The sequence below is a fragment of the Glycine soja genome, chromosome 16 (assembly GCF_004193775.1).
Source record: "Glycine soja cultivar W05 chromosome 16, ASM419377v2, whole genome shotgun sequence".
NCBI lineage: Eukaryota > Viridiplantae > Streptophyta > Magnoliopsida > Fabales > Fabaceae > Glycine > Glycine soja.
The window spans coordinates 347,371-371,892 of NC_041017.1; the positions used below are offsets into that span (position 1 = coordinate 347,371).

Sequence of the window (24,522 nt, forward strand, 5' to 3'; positions counted from 1 at the left end):
CTTCAAAATAATTAGTATGTTTCATATAAAATTAAAATATGACAAATTTTGATTCAGAATTAGATTTAGATAAATTTAAACCTAGATGAAAATTTTTGGGATTTAAAAACTATAAAAATACAAATTATAGAATAAATATTTGTAACAATTTTTAACCTTCATAAATTATAAAAAAAATCATCACAAATTATATTATGTGGGTTTGGACAGGTTCCAGTCAAAATTTGACAATTTTAATTTTACAAGCATGAAATATATATTAAATTAAAAATTTGGATGAGATAAAATATAAACATTTTTAATTTTATGATGAAAAATATATTTTAACGATATGTAATTTATTTGAATAGATATATTAAAATTGAATGCTTTTAACATTTATGATTTTATCTTTATATATAATTAATATATATATTACTCCATTCATACGTGCAATTAAATGAATCAATTACACTGGTCAGATACGATGAACGTTGAAAGTGATCAGTCTCAAAGAGAAGAGGTGAAAGGGTGGAGAAAAGTCTTAAAAAGTGTAGGGAATTGGATGGCAGATAAGGATAGAGATGAATGGTTGAAGGACATGAGGGGAATGTTGAGTTTGGTGGCTACTGTTATCGCAAGTCTGACCTTTCAGTAGTGTTTGGTATGCAAATGAGACTGGAATTGTCCAATGTCCAGTCTAGCTGGAGAATCTGTTCTAGCTGTTGTTTACCAAGACGATTATAAAAGATTCCTTGTTTCGAACACAGCATGTTTCATTTGATCATTAGATGTTTGGTACGCTAATGATCACCCCAACTTCCCTTTGGGATAAAACCGACACCATGTTCAGAAAAGTTATTTATATTTGGATTGCACTGCTAATTGTTTGGATTGTCACTAAATGGATCGACGACAAACGTAAACGATTAGATATTCAATCATCTAATCGAGGACCATCACCGTCAATGGTTTCTTCTTTCGTACTTCTCAGGTGTTTATTGTGAGATGTTTCTGTAATAATCTTTTGTGCTTCACGTTTGCATCAATTAATCATTGGGTGTGTAATTATTCTTTATTCTGGTGTTTATTGTGTGTGTGTTTATTCAGGTGCTTCTCCTTTCTTTTCTGGCTTGGATTAAAGTGCAAGTACTTGTAACATGTTATGCTAAAGTGCTTATTTTATTATAAATGAAATCCTTTTGTTTATAAAGAAAAAAGTTCAGTCATTGGATTGTTGACTTTGAGGCGTTATATATAGATGTAGCTCGAGGAATGATCTAAGCCTTATAATCCATCCCAGAACGTTATGCAATAATCGTATATATAAATAAAAACTTTGTCTTTCAATGTCGGTGTCATGTGGTATATATAGATTTGATTATTTTAAACTCTCAATATTATACTATATACCAATGTCCCCAGCGCACAAGGAGATTGAGAAAGGGATATTTTAAACGAATTGCATTTTATGATTCAGCTTGAGAAAGTAAATGTGAATGATTTAATTAAAATTGTATTTGAAAAAGAATAACTTTTGAATTTCAAGCACAAGGAGATTGAACCACCATAGAAGCTGACTGGAAATTTTGTTCAGAGATTAAAATTGAATGGCCTTGAAACCGGAAAGGAGAGAGGACAGAGAAATTAGGAATTTTAAGTTTTAAAAAATAGATGAATATTAAATTTCTGAAACACCCTGACATGGATCAATTAAAATAAAAGAGATGCTGGGGTACTTTTTCCTAAAAATTAGGTGTATATTGTTAATATACTCCAGCCAAAAAAAGGGTGTGACTATGTTAGCGATCTCCGGTATATATTGAGAGAAATTATACTTCAACCAAAATATAATGTTGTACATGTGTATCACTTTCCTTTAATTTAATTTATTGTGTATTAGTGTACGGAAGAAAAGGAATAAGTGATGAAAAGATTAAATTATAACACTTTTATATTTCTAATTGAATTGACTAAGAGTTGAATAAACCAGTCAAATTACAACATAAGATTAGTATAGTTGAAGTTGTATGTACAAGATCACAAACTGCGATCAATCATGAACCCACAAACATAACTATAAGAATTTTGCTGATTATCGAAAGAATTTTCTCTCGCTTGCCAATATAGTTTGTGGCGGATTTGCAAAGAAATATTTTGTCACTAATTAGCGTGGAAAGAATTCCCTCACTGTTTCCTCTCTAATCTAATGACCTCCCTCGCAAAAATAGATGACCCCAAATGGATATTTGTCTCACTAATTTGTGACCACTCTTCTTACTGTTGCAGCTCGGTAATTTTTTCCTATGCAAGTCCCTCACTTTTCCCTCACAAATTGATTTGTGCTATTTTGTCTGTAAGGGCGGTTAGCTTTTGCTAACAATACCCATTTCGTGATAGTTAGTAATTTAGGAAGTTCAAGGATTTTTCTAACTACACCTCAATAGGATCACTTAGTTAACTTTCTGTTAAAGTTAGTTAGCTTTCCTCTTAGAGTTAGTTGGCTTTCTATTAGAATTAGTTAGTTTTGTTGTATATAGGTTTATAAATATTTGGACGGTAACTATCTTTAATCAGTTTTTCAGATCAATAAAATCAACTTTGTTCTTCTCTTTTTTCTCTGTTATCTCCTCTACTTTTCTCTCAGTTTATCAAAAATGGTATCAGAGCCATTTTTTCGTAATTTTGTGTTTCTTCAAGGTCCTGTTATGTGTTTTCATGGCTTCTGCTTTCGTCAAATCTCATTGCAGAGAAGCTTGATGATTCGAATTATCTCCACTGGCGACAACACGTCGAACCAGTGATCAAATCGCACAAGCTGCAACAATTTTTCGTTAATCTAGTCGTTTCGCCTCGTTATCTCACCGATGATGATCGTATTGCTGATCGCGTCAATCCAGAGTATGAAATCTGGGAAGTTCAAGACCAAACGCTTCTTGTTTAGCTACGGTCTACACTTTCGAAGTCTGTGTCATCAAGAGTTCTAGGTTCCAACTATTCCTCTCAGGTTTGGGACAAAGTCCATGAATATTTCAATCTCCACACTAAATCTCGTGCGCGTCAACTCTGCACTGCGATGCGTGCAGTCACTCTTGATGGAAAATCGATTGATGAATATTTGCGCAATATCAAAGGATATGTAGATGAACTGGCTGGTGTAGGTGCGACATGAGGAGTATGTTGATGCGCTCCTTGAAGGATTACTGTCTGATGATGCACCGGTAATTTCTATCATTGATTGTAAGAAGCGCGCTCCATCAATTGCAAAAATCGAAGCTCTTCTCTATGGTCATGAAACCAGGCTTATACGATACAATCGAGATGCTCAATTGGTCAGTTCTGTGCCGTTGAACTACACCCAAGGTTATGCGCAACCAAACACTTATAAAAATAGTGATTTTGGTGGCTCTCGAGGCTCGTATGACCGTGGTGGTCGCGACACCTTTTCTGATCGAAATTCTGGACGTGGTAGCGGTGGTTCCGGCAGAGGCCATGGAGGTGGCCGGTTTGCCAATTTACAATGCCAAATCCGTCTAAAGTATAGGCACATTGCCAATGTCTGTCATTTCAGAACTGATATTGGTTTTCAGTCACATGAGTCCCTAACCTTTTTTTATCCCACCACGCTGCAACCTATCCCCTATTCTACTGGTTCAACCAGATCCTCCAATACTTGGGTTAATCCCAATGCTAAGTCCACTGTTCCTGGTCCCAGTCAGCCCAGCGCCATGCTCATAAACTCCTCCTTTCATGGTAATGGTGCATCTGGCTCCACTTGGATACCAGATTCTGGAGCCAGTTTTCATGTTACTGGTGATTCTCAAAATATTAAACAATTTACTCATTTTGATGGACCTAAGCAGATTTTCATAGGCAACGATGAAGGTTTAAGTATCTCCAACACTGGTTCCTCAGTTTTTGTTTCTCCTAATGATACTGCCATAACCTTTAAGCTTCATAAGTTGTTACATGTTCCTTCAATTTCGAAAAGTCTGTTAAGTGTGAGTCAATTTGCTAAAGACAACTTTGTTTTCTTTGAGTTTCATCCTCATTTGTGTCTTGTGAAATCTCAGGAGACCAATAAAATTCTCCTACAAGGAATGGTTGGTGATGATGGCCTATGTTCTTTTCACAACCTCAAGCTTCAAGGCAATCTTTCTCTGCTGATGTCCACTTCTGCATTTGTTCCAAATGATGAGTTTCCTACTTCAGCTGCTACTGTCAATAATACTTCTAATATTGTTTCAAATTCTAATGTTACCTCTTTCAGTAGTGCTAATCTTTGACATGCTAGGTTAGGACATCCTAATGAGCATGTAATGAAAATTGTTCTCAAACAATGTAATATTTCTCAATTGAATAAAAACATCACAGAGTTTTGTTCCTCTTGTTGTATAGGTAAAGCTCATAGGTTACCCTCTCACAGCTCAACTTCTGTTTATTCACCTTTAGAACTCATTTTCACTGACCTGTGGGGACCCTCCCATGTTACCTCTTATGCTGGCTATACATATTATGTTTCCTTCATTGATGTTTTCTCTAGGTATACATGGATATTTCCTATAAAGTCCAAGGCTGAAACCATTTATGTTTTTCAAAACTTTAAGTCCATGGTTGAGTTACAACTTAACACCAAAATCAAGAGTATTCAGTCAGATTGGGGAGGTGAATACAGACCTTTCTCTAGACTTCTAGCCTCCTTTTGTATTTCTCACAGACTTATTTGTCCCCATACTCATCACCAAAATGGTGTGGTTGAGAGAAAATATAGACACATAGTTGATTTGGGTTTAAACTTGTTGCATCATGCTTCTTTACCCTTGCAATTTTGGGATTATGCCTTTACTACAACTGTTTATCTTATTAACAGGCTTCCCATTGCTTCTCTCAAGTTTGTTGTTCCTTTTGTTACTTTTTTTAATAAAGAGCCCGATTATCATTTTCTTCGAACTTTTGGGTGTGCATGTTTTCCTTTACTAAGACCATATCATACACACAAGCTCAATTTTCGGTCTCAAGAGTGTTTGTTTCTGGGTTATTCCTTGTCTCACAAGGGTTACAAGTGTTTGTCATCCTTCGGTAGAATTTACATATCTAAGGATTTTTTATTTAATGAGTTGAGATTTCCTTATACTGATTTTTTTCCTTCTTCCTCTAATTCCACAAAAATTCTTGATTCTTATTTTAGCCTAAGTCCTAACTTTTCTCCACCTTTTGTTGCCCCTATTCCACAAAAACTCATGATTCTTATTCAACCTGTTTGTCATCCTCTGATTCTTCCTTATTTATCTATCGACATCAAGTGAATGTTGTTTATCTGTTGTTATATGTGAATGATATAATTCTCACCGGTAGCTCAGCCACTTTGATTCAGCAGCTCATAAACAGATTGAATACTGCTTTTTCTCTCAAACAGCTTGGTCATCTAGATTATTTCTTGGGTCTGGAAATCAAATATCTGTCCAACAATGCTATCTTAATGACCCAGAGTAAATACATTGTGATTTGCTTCACAAAACTCACATGGCTGAAGCTCATTCGATCTCTTCTCCCATGGTTTCTAACTACAAATTGTCTAAACATGGTGCTGATGTTTTTCATGATCCTTCTCTCTATAGGTCTGTAGTTGGTGCATTATAATATGCTACTCTCACTAGAGCTGAAATTTGTTTTGTTCTTTGGAGTCCCACAAACTTTATTCCTCTAAATTGACAAATTGACTATGAGATTAATGATCAAGACAAAGGTACAAGTCCTATATATACAGAGGATATATATGATCCAACCTTTCTAAGTAACTAAGTAAACATACATCTTATCTGTCATAATCTGTTAGAAGCAGTTACAACTAACAATTAATTAAGCAATGAAACTTGATACGTAACAAAATAAAATTTAATCATTGTAAGATAACGAACACTGCATGAACTATTTAATTATTTCAAGTGCAGTACATATCTGACATGCAAGTGTTTGTTAATTTCCTTGAAGGCAAAAGAGATCGATCGATCAGTTACGATGATGAACGATAAAAGTGAGTCCAAAACAGAAGAGATGAAAGGGTGGAGAAAAGTTATAGAAAATGTAGGTAATTGGCTGGCAAACAAGAATAAGGATGAATGGTTGAAGGACATGAGGGGGAACCCGAGTTTGGCAGCAACACTAATCTCAACTTTGACCTTTCAAACTGCTATTAATCCACCAGGTGGTGTTAGGCCAGCAAAAGAGAGTGGACATGTGTTATGTCCAAGATCAGAAGACATGTTAGATGGGAAGAATCCATGTCCAGGAGAAGCCATCCTTGCTGTTGTTTTCCCAGACAAATATTTCAAATTCCTCTTATGGAACACTATATGCTTCGTTTCATCCTTAGCTGTTTGTCTCTTGCTTGTGAGTGGGTTCCCTCTGAATCACCGATTCTTCACGTGGCTTTTGTCAATAGGGATGTGCCTCACCATCACCAGCCTCACTCTTACCTACATGGTTGGTGCAGAAATGGTCACCCCATATCTCATTTGGAGTACAACCAACACCATGTTTAGTAAAGTTATTTATATTTGGATTACACTGCTAGGACTCGTCACTCTTGTCCTTTTCCTACGCCTGTTTGTTTGGATTCTGATTAAATGCAGTGACAAACGTAAACGGTGAGATCCAATCTTGTTCTATTCAGCTCGTCTATATATATATATATATATATCCATCGCAGCATGTCAAGCTTTTCTTACTTGCGGATTGCTTTACGTTGGTTGTTATATGCAATAATCAAATGTAATAAATAAAATAATTTTCTCTTTCAATGTACGATTCATATGGTAGTTAATTTTGTAGTTTTGTACTTCCTACTTTATCAAGGGATTTTCATGCATAATTCATATTGGCATTGAATTATAATGTTATTTTGTGTGTTCTGTTGGAGATCCAAAAGGTTCCTTAAGATTCGTTCTAGCTCATTGTCATGAACTAGAGTTGCAGTTGGTTGATTTTCAAAATTGGTAGCCAAGTTGTTATCTTTGTTCTTTTAAACTCCCTCGAAGCACACCATCTTGATTCCAAAAGGAAACATACATGTAAAAACTTGCACTTTTTTCTTAATATATTGTCAAAACTCAAAATTAACAGATCTACACTAAAGTAGACATATACACCAGTAAATGCAATACTTTAATTTATGACTACTTCCTTCTTTTTCTTTTTACTAGCTGTTTAATTTTATTTCTATTGTAAATGATATGATGTCTAAAAAATGATGTGTGTAAAGGATGATTAAGCTGGCAAGGTCTCATTGTATAGCACTGGCGGACTAGTAGAAGTCCAGAATTCATTATTTAATTTGCACTCAAATTCTTATTGAACGTAATTGCTAACTTCATTTTGGGCATCTTTTGTTTCACGACGTAGTGAGCAGATGCCATCAGTTCACTGCCAATAGCGTGTGTGTTTTAATTTTCAGTTTGGATGAAAAAAAAGACTAATAATTGATTAACTCGAAAGTGATTTGGGTTGTTGGAACAAAGCTTCAAGCAATTATATCTCGAATGACACTTCACATGAAACAAAAGCATTGTAGTGATGACTTGATGCTTTGTTTTGCTTGTCTAGAATGCATTTGAGCTAACATTTTTCTGGAGGACATGGGTGGTAAAAAAGTTGAAGGGAGGAAGAAGTCACAAATTTAATTTCACCGCTAACAAAAATCTAACAATTAATAACTAACATTTTTTGATAAAAAAAAAAAAAAAACCTAGGATTCATAATTTCAATTGTTTTATTCTCATAATTGTGTATTTGATTCTAGAACCTTAAAACACTTGCTTCTGGAGCAGTATGAATTTGGTTAGGCTCATGCTTTAATTACAAAGATGATAGTCTTATGATTGTCAAAGTAGCTATTGGGTAAGTCATATATATCTCTCGAGGCAATGGTGCATACACAATTCCTCAAAAAACAAACTGCAATATATTACTTTAGAAAACAAAGATAACAGGACAGAAATATTTCATATGCTAGCAATTGAAAAAAGTATCAAGCTTGTGTCGATTTTCACAATCAACTACCACAGTTTTTATTTTTAGGCAAATATAATATGTATATTAAATAGAAGCATAAGTTGTGCCATATTACATGAAAAAACCAAGAACGTATGACTCCCCCGAAAAAACCCGATACATATATAGCCTTCAACTTATGCATGCATCTGACATCTCCAAAACACTAACAAAATGACCTCCAAGATCTACCCAACAGCTCTAGAATCTTTGTATATACAAGGGAATATTGCATATATATAAAGATACCATAGCCAAACGTGAGAGTATCCTGTAAGAACCAATACTGTCAGAGTGTCACAACAGTATCAATAAACAGTACCTCCGCTCAAATCTGACGGGTTTAATTTAAATGCTTGCTTATGCTTTATGCATATGTCTACCATATTTTAGAAGATATCCTCCAGAATTATGTATCATTTTGTATGGTTTATCTAGTTTGGCAATTGATTAATCTATTTGCACCTTGAATTTTGCTACCCCATTTTGTTGTGTGTGGCTGGTTTTGATAATCCATCTTCCGCTTCTGGTCATGTGATTGGGGGGTTTTGGAGGTCAAATTAATCCCCTTGGTCCTTCATTGGAAGTTTGTTGGGACCGATCTAATATGTGTCATAAAACCTTTTTCATTCTTTTGACGCTGAAAATGCCTTTTTAGAACCGTTCGTTTTTAAATTATTAACTGGGTTAAATTAAATAGACGTTCGTTTTTTCTTGACTTGAATCTTAGCATGAGCTCACCTTTTTGTTTACGAGAAAATTACACAGATCCTCTAAAGGTTACTCTTATTACACTTCATACGAGTGGCACATGACGTTTATTAAAAAAAAATCCCAAAAAATCCTCATCTTCTTCGTTCAAACAGGCACCATGAAATTTTCTTTTTGCAGTGGATGAATATTTTCCTAGCAGTTGTTGCCATGGATCTGCCACTTTCATTATAGAAGGGGTGCGACTTGCATTTGGCGTTGGTTGCGGCGGACAAGGAGACAGTGATCATGAGGAGGAAGGATTTAGTTTTCCTTGCTTGGTACTCAAAGAGAGCAAAGATTCATGCTAGGCTTGCCATTGATTTTATTATTGGACTTCATCTTTTTTATTCAACTTTGAGGGCACTATCAATAATTAAAGACCCTTCATAGTGCATGGTTGGACACGTTTGTTATTTATAGTGATAGATGAAAAGTTTGTTTTATTATATTATTATTTAGATATTTTTATATTGTATTATTTGTTTTAACCATTACATTATTTACATTCTTTATTCTATTATTTTAACATTATATTTCAAGACATTTTAATGATTGCTGATGCTTATATAAAGAAAATATATGAAATCTACTTAAGTATGTGTTATTTTTAATTTATTTCAAGTTTGATTTAATTTGAAACTATTTTAAGATATAAACTCAACATTTTAAAATCATCAAGTGTTCTATTTCAATTTGTATATAAATCATCAAGTTTTTTTTTGCTATTTTTTTCATTTTACGTATAGGTATAATAATCTAGAAGTTACTTCATGAACTTTGTGGTGTTCTTTTTAAAAACAAAAATGACAATAAGGTTTAAACTAAAAAAGATTCTTTAAGATCCCGAAGGAGGATATATTCTTCCAACACAAAGAAAAAGCAAATCCACTATTAAATAATTGTGGCTTTTTATTTTGTGTGCGGGTCCTAAGCTTTATTTAGGCGGCTATGCTTTCTCGTCGAAGAAATTGACCAAGCTAGAATTTTCTCTTTTGCTAATATTGTGGTCAATCAAGAAAATTCTGTAAAATTTCTGGCTTTGCAAAGCTCAATATAGCACATATACTCTGCACAATAAATTGACCACATTACCAATAGCTTTTCCAGCATTTTTCAGAAGTTTGATTAGAATTAAGCTTCCCCTTCCCATTAATTTCAAACCCCATCATAAATCATATATATATATATATATATATTATAATAAAGATATCTCATGATGTTTATCTTTTTTTTTGGCATTTTTATCTGTAATTTTTATTAAGTAACTGCCACATAGTTATATAGTGTGTTTGGAAAAACCTTCCAACCCATGTGAATGTACGTTCAACACAAAAAACACCAAGAAATCCTTCTTTAAACGTACGTTGAAACTGTCCAAAAAAAAAACGTACGTTGAAACTGTCCAAAAAAAAAACGTACGTTGAAACTCCACTAGTATTTCTAACCATTGGCTTAACTATTCACTGTCGTATTATATTTTACCTCATTTTTTTCTCTCTCTCTCTCTTCTTCTTTACTTTTATTTTATTGTATATACAATATATATACTAATATATAAATATTTCGTTTTGGTGTACATTTTTTGTTGAATATTTTTATCTCTTTTTTATTATGCAACTAGCACAGCATTAACTGTTCACTCATGTTTTATTTAATCTCCTTGATTTTCCTCTCTTCTTTTCATTTTATTTATAAAAAGACATTACGTGCGTGCATGCCTCTCCTTTTCCCTAGTATCATATATAAATAAATTATATCATATTGTTTTATTAATTAATTATACAATTGTTTAGGCAATTAATTTAAGCAATTGTTTAGGCAACTAAACAAAACATATTTTGTTGTAAATTCACTTTTCAATAAACATATTCCAACATGAAACTGATTTTACCATCATCAATGATTAAATTTCTCTTTTGACAACTAATTAATCCAAAACACATCTGAATTTTAGAAAATTCCCACTTTTCCCTTATTTCTTAGCTTTTTGAACGATTTTGCAACTATATATATTCGCCTTTCCTGTCTTCAGAAAAACACATTTCGGCATGCAGTTGGTTTTCTCACCTATCATATATACCATAGCAAGGGAAAGGTACATTTACAGATTTTGGGGGAGGGTGTGTAGGCTTGCCATTGATTTTATTATTGGACTTCATCTTTTTTATTCAACTTTGAGGGCACTATCAATAATTAAAGACCCTTCATAGTGCATGGTTGGACACGTTTGTTATTTATAGTGATAGATGAAAAGTTTGTTTTATTATATTATTATTTAGATATTTTTATATTGTATTATTTGTTTTAACCATTACATTATTTACATTCTTTATTCTATTATTTTAACATTATACTTCAAGACATTTTAATGATTGCTAATGCTTATACAAAGAAAATATATGAAATCTACTTAAGTATGTGTTATTTTTAATTTATTTCAAGTTTGATTTAATTTGAAACTATTTTAAGATATAAAATAAGATTAATAATAGATTACATAATATGAAAAGAATATAATAATTGGGATAAAAAATGAAACTAAAATAATTTATCTAAATAAAAAATGGTAAGAGTTTAATTAAAATTAATTAAAAAAAACTGAATATAAGGAAATTAAATGCTAAAATACACGAGAATTGACTGCACGAATAGAGATGAATGGTTGTAATTGATGAATTTTTTATCTTTAGTCTCCCATGATTTCCATCAAAACCAATTGATCACACCTTGTTTTTGCTAAAATAGTGCACACATACATTGGTAGTGCAAGTATTATTTCGTAACAATTAGCAGTTCTCAAATTATAAGTACCTCAAATTAAATATATATTATCAATAAAAAAAATTATATAAAAATATCACATAAATATGTTTATTTTTTTATTTTATATTTATCAATTACCTCAACAAATTAAATAATTTTATCAAATACTTATAATTTAATAAACTAATTTAATAATTTTTGGCTTTCAACATTTAACTACCAGCGTGCTTTTAAGCTATTTTTTATGTAATAATTGTAATTAGAAACTTTAACTCTTTGATGGTACTTCAAAATATTCTCACAACATTTTTTTTTAATATAATCCTACAACCTATCTTGAAAACACATATAAAGTCAACACATTATAATAATGACCATATTCATTGTATCTAAATCGGAAATCTAAATTGATCTAATTCAATTCATTGTTAGTCTAACATTAACCACCGGAAATCTTAATCAGTGTCTCCGTGTAGCCGTACGTTAGAAATAATCCACCTATACTACAAGTTAGTTTTTTTTTTTTTTTTTAAATATAAATGTAAAGTTGGTATATATGGGAAGAAATTCCCTTACTATTTTGCTTATCCCAAAAAAAAATTGCTGCTAGCCTGCATTCTAGTACTCTGAGATGGTACCTGCGTGGCCATCTTTCCTATCATTAGCCCGAAATATAATGGCAAATATCATGATATATATTTTGTGCGTAATTCCAAAAATGAGCGTAATTCCCCCTAAGATCGTATCCCGTTTCAAAAATGGCTTGTTGGAAGTATATATTTTGTGCTTTCGAATATTTGTAGTTTTGTGCTATGCATGGCTGGGGCTTTTCACGCTTTGCTTTTGTTGGAATAAGCGGTTGCAAAGCCTTCCAAGTTTGTTGGTTTAAAAAAGATGATTGTTCTTGTATGTATAATTCTAGTATATTGGAATAATTGTGCATGTGCAGTACTTGTCAAAGAACAATTGATTCGCCTCTGAAGTGTTTGTTTCAAAGTTGTATTATATTTGACTAATAATTTACTTGCAAGTTTCAAGTTTACAACAAGAGCGGAACTAACTCAACTCGTTTTGAGGAAGCATGGATCAATATTTTAAAATCATCAAGTGTTCTATTTCAATTTGTATATAAATCATCAAGTTTTTTTTGCTATTTTTTTCATTTTACGTATAGGTATAATAATCTAGAAGTTACTTCATGAACTTTGTGGTGTTCTTTTTAAACTAAAATTATTGACAACTTTTTGTTTGTTCTTGTCTTCTTGATATATAAAAGATTCTTTAAGATCCCGAAGGAGGATATATTCTTCCAACACAAAGAAAAAGCAAATCCACTATTAAATAATTGTGGCTTTTTATTTTGTGTGCGGGTCCTAAGCTTTATTTAGGCGGCTATATATGCTTCTCGTCGAAGAAATTGACCAAGCTAGAATTTTCTCTTTTGCTAATATTGTGGTCAATCAAGAAAATTCTGTAAAATTTCTGGCTTTGCAAAGCTCAATATAGCACATATACTCTGCACAATAAATTGACCACATTACCAATAGCTTTTCCAGCACTTTTCAGAAGTTTGATTAGAATTAAGCTTCCCCTTCCCATTAATTTCAAATCCCATCATAAATCATATATATATATATATATATATATATATATATATATATATATATATATATATATATATATATATATATATATTATAATAAAGATATCTCATGATGTTTATCTTTTTTTTTACATTTTTATCTGTAATTTTTATTAAGTAACTGCCACATAGTTATATAGTGTGTTTGGAAAAACCTTCCAACCCATGTGAATGTACGTTCAACACAAAAAACACCAAGAAATCCTTCTTTAAACGTACGTTGAAACTGTCCAAAAAAAAAACGTACGTTGAACCTCCACTAGTATTTCTAAACATTGGCTTAACTATTCACTGTCGTGTTATATTTTACCTCATTTTTTTCTCTCTCTCTTCTTCTTTACTTTTATTTTATTGTATATACAATATATATACTAATATATAAATATTTCGTTTTGGTGTACATTTTTTGTTGAATATTTTTATCTCTTTTTTATAAAAAGACATTACGTGCGTGCATGCCTCTCCTTTTCCCTAGTATCATATATAAATAAATTATATCATATTGTTTTATTAATTAATTATACAATTGTTTAGGCAATTAATTTAAGCAATTGTTTAGGCAACTAAACAAAACATATTATTGTAAATTCACTTTTCAATAAACATATTCCAACATGAAACTGATTTTACCATCATCAATGATTAAATTGCTCTTTTGACAACTAATTAATCCAAAACACATCTGAATTTTTAGAAAATTCCCACTTTTCCCTTATTTCTTAGCTTTTTGAACGATTTTGCAACTATATATATTTGCCTTTCCTGTCTTCAGAAAAACACATTTCGGCATGCAGTTGGTTTTCTCACCTATCATATATACCATAGCAAGGGAAAGGTACATTTACATATTTACTTGTTATATAATATAATGAAAAAAAGAAAGAAAAATATCAGATAATTAGATTTAATAATTTACTCTTGATTATGGAAGCATTATTTTTATTTAGCATTTACTTGAGTCTTAATGACTTCTAGTCAAGTTATATCTAAGTTTAATATGGTTCTCAATGTCTAATCTCTTTAGGTATCATTATTAAAAATATATGTAGTTGTACTGATTCTATTTTCTAGCCGTACTTGTAACTTGATGTAATTTGGTTGAACGACATAAGAAAATGAAATTTAATAAGCCATGTATGCATGCAATTACAGATCTAAGATGGAAGTATATATATATATATATTTGTTAATTTGGTTGAAGCATATAGGTAGGAGAGATCGATCAGTTACTATGAACGTTGAAAGCGAGAGGAAAGATGAACAAGAGGTGAAAGGGTGGAGAAAAGCTTTAAAAAGTGTAGGGAATTGGCTGGCACATAAGGATAAGGATGAATGGTTGAAGGACATGAGGGGAGTGCTGAGTTTGGTGTCTACGGTGATCGCAACAATGACCTTTCAAAGTGCTTTAAATCCACCAGGTGGAGTTAGACCCGGAAACGAGAGTGGAGTTGTTCAATGTCCAGAAAACAGTGCAGATAATAATCCATGTCCCGGAGAATCTATCCTAGCTGTTCTTTACCCTGATGAATATAAAATATTCCTCATTTGGAACACAACATGTTTCATTTCATCTTTAGCAGTGTGTCTCTTGCTTGTAAGTGGGTTCCCTCTCAATCACAGATTCTTCACCTGGCTTTTGTCAATAGGGATGTGCATCACCATCTCCAGCCTCACTCTTACCTACATGACTGGTGCGGGAATGGTCACCCCGGATCCCCTTTGGAATACAACCAACTCCATGTTTAATAAAGTTATTTATATTTGGATTTCACTGCTAGGACTCGTCGCATTTGTCCTTTGCCTACGCCTAATTGTTTGGATTGTCTTTGCCTGCAGGTAATTAAACCTTGAAATCCAATATCCCATGCCATACTTTTAGTATTCAAGAGGTGTGATTTCAATAGGAAACGAGAATGTAACTCATGCTATTCTCTCTATTCTTGTATCATTTTGGTGTAAGCATGTGTGGTAGGCGTGTATAATCTTTGTGATTCTCAAGTCTTTATATATTATGGGATATATTTCTATAATAATCTCCTGTGTTTCGCATTTGCATCAACTTTATCCATTCGGAGTATATATACCGAAAAGGCCGAAAAGTAAATAATAATAGGCCGAGGATATGGTCATTGTAGGTTTTAATGAATAAAGACAATGTTAAAAAACAGAGAGAATAATATGTAAATATTTTGAAGAGAAACAGAATCCTAAGAGGTTATTTTATTCAGCTACCAACACAATATATTTATAATGCTTGCAGCAAAAAAAAATAGAAAAACAAAACAGAAATATATTTTTCTAAAGTTTAGTAACCACTACTTTGACTAAGAAGACTTATTCAATAACTGAAATAATAAAAGATAAAGATGTCGGATCTGCAAAGTCCTAATTTCTTTCTTAGAAACTTGAACTTGCTAACTAGTAGTGGCTTGGTGAATAAGTCTGCACCCTGGTTTTTTGTTTTGTAGTAAACAAGAACAACAATTCCATCTCTCTGCACTTCTCTTACAAAGAACAACTTGATATTAAAATGTTTAGTTTTTCCATGAAAAACAGGATTATGGGAAATGGCTATGGCAGTTTCATTGTCAACAAAAATCTGTGTACTCTCCTTCTGCTCCATGTTAAGATCAATCAAGATTTTTTTAAGCCACAAAACTTGGTTAACAGCAACGGCAGCAACAATAAATTCGGCTTCAGCTGTAGACTGAGCAATTATATCTTGTTTTTTTGAGCTCCATGAGAAAGCACCTGATCCAAAGCTAAAACAGTACCCTAAAATACTTTTCATATCATCAATAGAGTCACCTCAATCACTATCTGAGAAACCTGTTAACTTGAACTCTTCAGCTCTCTTGAACTTGATGCCAAAATTGCTAGTGCCTTCGACATATCTTATCACCCTTTTTGCAACCTTGAGATGCATTTCACTTGCACAATTCATAAATCGAGATAAAATGCTTACAGCAATTAAAATATCAGGTCGAGTTGTTGTAAGATACATCAAACACCTAATCATGCTTCTGAAATATGCTTGATCTATCTTCTTCGTTCCATCTTCCTTGCAAAGTTTTTCCTTTTGATCTTGATTATTCTTGAATCTTGATTCTTGAAACTTGATTGAATCTTGAAACTTGATTATTCTTGAATCTTGATTCTTTGAAACTTGATTCTTGAAGCTTTTTGACTCCTGATTCTTTGGGACTTGCTTAACTCTTGATTCTTTGGCATCATCAAAATAATCTTGGAAGGCATTGCTTCCACAAAAAGCACCTTGACAACATGATCATCAACCTTCGTTACTCTTAAGCTTGCAGGGCATGTAGCACTTCTGCCAATGTGATTTTTGACAGATCCTTTGTGTTCTCCAACGAAGCTATAGATGCTTCATACCTCTCTGGCACCGTTAGCAAAATTTTCTTTATAATTCTCAAATCAGCAAAATCACTCCCCAACAACTTTATCTTACTGCCAATACCCAACAATTTGTTTGAGTATTCTTTTATTGTCTCTGACTCTTTCATCCTTTGAAGCTCAAATTCCCTCCTTAAATTAAGCACTCGCATGCTTCATATTCTATCATCTCCAGCATATTCCTCTTTCAGATAATCCCAAATTACTTTGGGTGTTTTGAGAGTCATGATTCTGGTGAATATCATTTGTGAAACACCAGTGAACAAACATGACCTCGCCTTTGCCTTTTTCATCTTTTTTTCCTTGTGATTTTTAATTTGGGCCATGGTGGGATTTTCAGGCAGTGGATATACTTCATAATCCTCTTCCACAACATCCCACAAATCCAAAGACTCCATATAAGATTGCATTTTCACTTCCCAAAGATCATAATTCTCTCCATCAAAGATTGGAAGAGTAATGTGGGAAAAACTTGTTTCACCTTCCATGGTACAGGTTCCGTAAGAATAAAGCTCACGATACCAATTGTACGTTTTAATGAATAAAGGCAATGTTAAAAAATAGAGAGAATAATATGTAAATATTTTGAAGAGAGAAACAGAATCGTAAGAGGTTATTTTATTCAGCTACCAACACAATATATTTATAATGCTTGTCGCCAAAAAAACAGAAAAGCTAAATAGAAATACTTTCTTCTAAAGTTTAGCAAGCACTACTTTGATTAAAAAGACTTATTCAATAACTAAAATAATAAAAGATAAAGATATCACGTGCAGTCCATAAAACACGACTCAGCCCGCCCTTGTCTATGGGAGTATGGCTAAGATGGAGCATAGAATAAAGTATAGAAGGGTAACATTTTATGAAATGAGTAAATGAGCTTGCTTACAAGTAACAGTTTATGCAGTAAAAGAAAAACTAGTAATAGTTTATGATTCACAACACCACCAATAACGTCATGTTGCTGACTTTGTCGTGAAAGAGATGGGGTAACGTCATTTTTGTAACTTTTGCTTGTGAGTGAGTGTGTATAATAACTACAAGCAGTCTCCTCCGCACATTTAAATTCGGATCATATTTAGGGTGTGTTTGGAATTTAGGTGGGTGATCGAAAAGTAAGTTAAAGAGGAAAATGAATTTGGAATCATGTTTGATTACTTCTTAAAGTTATGTTTGAGATTAAAATTTTATCTAGAAATTCAATTTCGAAGAAGTAATAGATAAGAGTTTAAATTTTTAAAAAAATAACTTGAAAATAATTTCTTTTATTTAAACTTTTTTAAGAAGAAGATAGGATTTATTTTTTAAAAAGACAAAAAATGACTTATTTTAAATAAAATTAGTTATTATTTATTTTGAAAAACACTTATTCAAAAAAAATAAACAAATTAACCTATATTTGAGATACTTTTGTAAACTCAATTTCCAAACTTAAATTTGATTCAAACTAAAGTTTGTAAATTTTAATCTAAACATACACTTATTTATTTCTCAAGATTATAAATTCACCCACATACTTGATAATATTAAAAACGCAAATGCTTTAAGGGTTTTTTTTTTTGAAAGGCAAATAAATACCATAAGCAAATGCTTTAAGGTATTACCTTTCGCAAGATTTTAAGGTATTTTATCTCCTTTTGTCCCATTTATTTTCTATTTATTAAAAAAATAAAAGCAGTAGTAAACGAAAATCAAAACAGAGTAGGGTAACCGGCTAAAAAAAAACCACTAGCAAAAAAGGAATTTGTTCTAGGCAAATGATTATCAAGTGTTTCTAGCCCAAATTCTCACTCTTGTGCAAATAAATAAAATAAAACAAAAACCCAATAGTTAATAGTTAATACAGTTTCAAATCACAAGTGATTTTTCTTCGGTAAAAAGGTCATTACTTCAGTAAAATGGCCAACAATTAATTTCGGCTCTACCAGTAGTTCCTCTGCACCTTCATCAGATCAAATAAATGAATCGAGATGCCTATAAATTCAGGGGAATTTGTCAAGCAATTATACATATACTTGGAGAGTTGGAGGATCAAAAAGGAGAAAGTTGAGCAACAGAAATATCTGTGGGAAAGGTATAATTTGGTAAAACCAACCACCGAAACTCGATCAACTATATGTTGTTGCTCTTCTTTTTATTGAGACATGTAATATAATTTGTCAGTCATGTATTCTGAACCTCTAAGAACGCTTATCTCGAACATTGGTTGCTTAATGAATTGTTTATTGTTATATATTATTTTTTTTATTTAAGATAATTTAAATATCGTATTAGTTGCTTAAAATTAAGCTCTAGTTATTTGTGAGCAACAAAAAATTTTCTTATCATTTAAGGTTCATTTAATAGTTACTTAAAACTAGAGTTGGACAAACTGATTTGGGTTCATATAGACCTTATTTTTTAGAGTTCTTCCTGTTTTTTAGTCTGATCTGTTTAATCCATGGGTTTTACCCACGGACCTCGTAGGTCCCACGGGTTTTTTATAATTTAATATAAAAATATAGAATACTAATAAATAAGGATATAAACTGAGTAAAAATAAAATTAAAAAATATATATATAGAGTTTAAGTCATTTATATATGATTCAATGATTGATGAATCATGATAAAATATTTTGATTTAGTATAGAATTATAGGTTAAGTAAATATAATGTAAAAAAAAATATTTTTCAAGTGACTTAAGATGTAAATTATGTTATCATTTTGGGCAAATATATTTTTTTATTAGACATTTTATAGTTTGTTTTTAAAATGGGTTAAATTTTAAAATTTAATTTTTTGTTTTTTTAATTGTTTTTGTGTAATGCGGATTGGCCCACTAAACCTACAGGCTATGCAGGGTGGGGGCAATGTAACACCATTCGTTACAATAATAATCTATAATAAAATATATCAAAAAAAATTATGAAATCTCAAAATTATAATAATATGAAAATGTCTCCTGTGTAATAAAATAAGTTAAATAAACGAGTCTTTACAAAAGAAAATATTATCCTCAAAATATGGACATCAAAACTAAATGAATGCTAAAAATACAACGAGCGTATTGACATCTAACATCTTATTCTAAAGTACTAACGAAATTAAAATAAATGCAACTAAGAAAATTATATTTTTAAGTCTCCTCAAACTAGTAATTTTTTCTCATGCTTTAAGAATAACACTTATAATAAAATGTATAATCACTAGCATGAGTTCACAAAATGAACACGTTAACCAAAAATCTCAACCCAAACACAAAATTAAAAATCAAATTAGAACAGTTATGCAAGCATAAATATGCATAATTATTTTATAATTTCTTTGGTTTTATAGGGATAGGACCATTAATCATTAGCATTAATTAAATATCTATCTACCCATGGGTCAAACTTTAGGTTGAGTCAATTGTGTCTGTCGATTTACTATAGATTGTAGAGGTTAATTTTCTTGTCCCTCAAAGGCTTTAAAGTACACATGCATTGACTGAAAATGTTCCTAAATGAAGGTTACCTCGCCATTACATTAACTTGTTACTACTGTACCCTATGTTTGGAAACGAGTTGCAGATGGAACAAAACACGTCATAGTTGGAATATCGCATAAGTTATAACCAGATGCTTCCATCAAATCGTAGAAAATCACATCTATGTTGCGTGATCAGCAAACGCATACTATATATACCATTCCGTATTTTTGGATTTTGGAATTTGATAGTTATTAAACTATTATGATTTGATTGGAATGAATCTAAAACCTGTTTGGTTGGTTTAAGCATTACTACCTTCATTCTTATTTTTTATATATATATAAAAAGCAAATTTTACTGCAAAATATACTAAAACTTTGTTTCTTATAAAAAGGACATGAGGGATTTCCTTTCTCCTTTTACTGTCAACCAACCTTATAATTCCTTATATTCACTTAAACATGACCCCTATTCAAGATTATACTTTATGCTAGCTCCTTTTTTTTATTAGTTTGTCAATGATATGATAATTTTACCTTGTTTATAATTTCTTTAAGCAGTACGATCTGACATTGTTAATTAATTCTCTTGAAGGAAGAAGACATGAGCTACGATGATTGATAGTGGCCGCCTGTGTGTGGTTGCTATGATGATGATTTTTGGAGCCTTGGAAAATATTATGCATCCCCCAGGTGGATTTTTTGCCGCTAAATGAGAGTGGAAATGTCCAAGCTTTCATGGATGTTGCTAAACCAGACCAATATAGATTCTTCTATAAATGTAACGTTGTATGTATAAATACATCTTTAGTTGCTATTCCCTTTCTTGCATTTGGACCCCTTCTGAATCTGAATATGAATAAACCATTTTTCTTCTTGCTTTTTGTTACGAGCAAAGGGAATAGGGGGCCTTGGATTCGAGGTCAAGGTAACCTCCATAAACTATGAAAATTGTACTGAAATTCAAATTGTTTATTTCCTCCCTCTCATTCATGAGTTATTTATACAAGCTAATAACTGTTTGAAGGAATCATCAAGCACAATTATCCTAATAGAATTGTTCCCTGCAATTCTCTAACAAAATATGTTATGGGCTTATGGCCTATATGCCGTTATGTCCCCCAGTGTAGTGTTATTCCGTTACAACTTGTCCCCTAGAGCTAGTGCTAAGTGTCATAATCCTTCAAGTAATTGGGTTTTGAGATGTTCCTTTTGGGCCTTCCTTCGTGTGGCTCTGCATTGCTGCTGTTATTTCCATTCTCTGAGTTGCTATCAGCACCTGCATTCTTATAAGCACCTGTGTTGCTAACACTTTTGTCGCTGGGCATCATCATCCTCACCTGCTTCAGTCTTAGCTTGGTGCTTAGAGCCCAAATGATCGACACCTAACATTTGTGTTACAGCCTAGCTACTGAAACATATTTGAACTGTTAGATAACAAGTTATTTTATGTTTTTTCTTTCTTATTTTTACTCTTCTTGAAAGTAGTTTAGTCTTATTACTTGTGTTTGTATTTTCCCCTTTTACTATTGCATATTCAGATTGGCATTATTATTGAAATAGAGCTTTAGCCCTTTCATCTCTCTTCTTCCTCTTCCCTTTTTCTCTATATTCTTACATTGCTAACATGAACTAGTTATTTAGCTATATTGCTATTCTAATTTGAATAGATTCTGGTACTACATTGTGGCGAATTTTGTGTTTGGCAAATCAGACACAGATACCCTGAGTCCCTCATAGAGTCATAGTAACAGATTGGTTATGTGGTGAATTGCTCATATATAATAACAACTTGTAATTAGTTGCTTTCTGCAACTCAAAAACCACTTCCTGCACCTTTTTAACTTTTTGGACTCTCTAATCCAGAATGTAAAATTACATTCCGGATTGGTTACACCTTTTTACATTACAAATTGGCCAATCTAGAAGGTAAATAGACATTTCATCTTGTTGCATGAAGCAATCCCGGGGGTGCAGGAAGTAACTGTGGAACCCCACCTTGTATTATGCCAGCTTGGTTGTTCTGGTGTGGGGCAAAACTTATTGCACTCCCGCTATTATTTCCTGCACTTGCATTATGAAAAGCTCATTCCAAAATACAATATATATTTTAGAATGGACTTCATAATGCAATGAGAAATACAAGAAATAATAGTGGAAGTGCAAGAAGCAACAACCTGTGGTGTCTGGGACTGAGGTCCTTTTGGGTCATTTCTTGTTGGAAGAAAATCCTAAGCCCTAACCGCTACACCTGGAAAATTTTATCACGGTAATCTTTATTGTGTGTTTGGTTTTGTGTCATATATCCACCATTTTAAAAGAAATTTAATCAAAGAAAGAAAAATGATGTAAAAATACAAATTATATATATAACTTTTGATTGATATACGTCTAATAGCATATAAAACCGACATGCACTTAATTAGGTGAAGTAGGCTATGTATCAAAATGACAAATAAATCGTGTTTATAGACAAATTAGACGCATGACTGTACTCAGCTTCCTAAATACCATGCGGATATATCTAAGTGAAGCTAGCTGTTTTAAATTAAATTAATATTTATCAACCATTATTGTTCATTTTGTAACTATGCACAACTGTAGTAGGCTGGCGACCAAAAAGTTTATATATATATATATATATATATATATATATATATATATATATATATATATATATATATATATATAACTTGTATCATAGTTATAAGCTGAGTGATCGACTCACATTGGATCATGGATCAATCTAGTGAGTTATTAATTGATATTAAAAAAAACTAAATAATTTCATAACATATAAACTTATACACTTAAGATTTAAAGTTTAACTAAATTTAACATATTTAGAAACATTAATTATATATGAACTTGTTTAAAATTTTGAGTACACAACATATTTTTTCAAAATTAAATATACACAACCTTAAGTTAGAATTTAAAATATATTATTATAATTTATTTATTAAAACTATCATTATTGTGCACTAACAAACATAATCTAGTATGCTCACATACACACATAAATTAGTCAAGAAAAAATTAAAAGCGACAAAAATTTTATCATCTCATAATTCAAGGTGATGTTATTCTTGGTAAAAGAAAAATCAAACAAATCTATAAACAAAGTGTAAAGTATAAATTAAATTTTATAATATAAACGATGTTGTTCAACTAAAAAAACTAAAAAATGCATGATCCATCACGTTGGATGTCTAGTGGCATTAAGTCAAATCGGATCATATGAATATCCTATCCAATTAGTGATTGAAACCGATTGGATGTTCAATTCTCATGCCAATGTGTCAATTCAACCAATTTGAAACGCATTTATATTGAAGGTGGAGTACCAAGATCAAGAAAATAAAGTTAATAGAAAGCAGTTAACATATATTAAGATTTTGATTAGGTTATAAGATGTGTTATAGATACCTTGGTTATGTTAAAAGAAACAATAGACTTAACTAGTTTCACAATCATGCCAAACATTTATAACTAATATGGCAGACGGGATAAGAATGTGTCATAACAAAACCAAAAAATTCTAGCACATCACGTTAGTGTAGTGTAGTCGCTATCTCTTAGAACGCAGAAATTGATGCGCGTACAGCTTGAAGACTTGAACTTTAGGACAATCTTCCTCTGCAAACTAAACCATCCTGATTCTAATTGATAAGGATCCATTTCTCTGTCTTTGTGCTCTGATATATTACGGACGAGTACAAAAAAAGTTCACAAATTCTCCTTATAATTTACATCAACGTATCAAATCTTTTTCTTAAAGCCTTTTTTTCACGTATAGACTCTCTCCTCTATTTACATTTTGGTCTTGTGTTCTCTTCAAAATATGTATCTTAAGCTTTTTATTTGAGAATGCATTTATAATAGTATTTAAAAAGAATAAATAATTTTATGAAAAAATATGATACAAAGAGGAAAAAATACTTAACAACATGGGTGAAAATAGTTCAAGTACGTTGCTCGTGGAGATCTTATGACATAATATAATCCCCGTTAGATATAAGATAAATTAGATTTATTCACACTAACCATATATTAAATCAGTTTTTTAATTTGGCCGGTCTATATGTGACTGTAATTGTAATGTCCCTGACATTTATCTATAATTTTCTTAATATTTAAGTAACATAATAAAACTACGATCCCAATTTAAAACCTTTGGTGGAGAAAGTGGGGGAAATGAGCATGAGTGTGGCAGAGGATGAATATACGCCTGGTATAAAATGACAAACAAATTGTTTTATAGACAAATTAGATGGAAGGTAGATTAATGTGCTCAACTCCCTAAATTAATTTCATGTGGATCTAAATGAAGCTAGTTGTTTTAAATTAATATTTATATATCAACCATATCGTTCATTTTGTAACTACACAACTGAAAATTAAAGGGCTGGTGACGAAGTTATGATATAGTACTCTGCATGTGTTGATCAGGTAGAGTCCGAAGGACAAGAA

At 31.8% G+C, this 24,522-nt stretch overlaps 2 protein-coding genes across 2 annotated transcripts; both read left to right on the forward strand.

Annotated features, from left to right (window-relative positions):
- Positions 1–5,974: 5,974 nt before the first annotated feature.
- Positions 5,975–6,630, forward strand: LOC114391042. Its single transcript, XM_028352043.1, has one exon. It carries the CDS (start codon positions 5,998–6,000, stop codon positions 6,628–6,630), a length of 633 nt encoding a protein of 210 aa, XP_028207844.1. The 5' UTR covers positions 5,975–5,997.
- A 7,266-nt stretch (positions 6,631–13,896) lies between these two features.
- Positions 13,897–15,219, forward strand: LOC114390180. The gene is made up of 2 exons (XM_028350877.1): positions 13,897–14,021; positions 14,395–15,219. The coding sequence occupies exon 2, from the start codon at positions 14,418–14,420 to the stop codon at positions 15,024–15,026; it is 609 nt and encodes a 202-aa protein (XP_028206678.1). The 5' UTR covers positions 13,897–14,021; positions 14,395–14,417; the 3' UTR covers positions 15,027–15,219.
- The last annotated feature ends 9,303 nt before the right edge of the window (positions 15,220–24,522 follow it).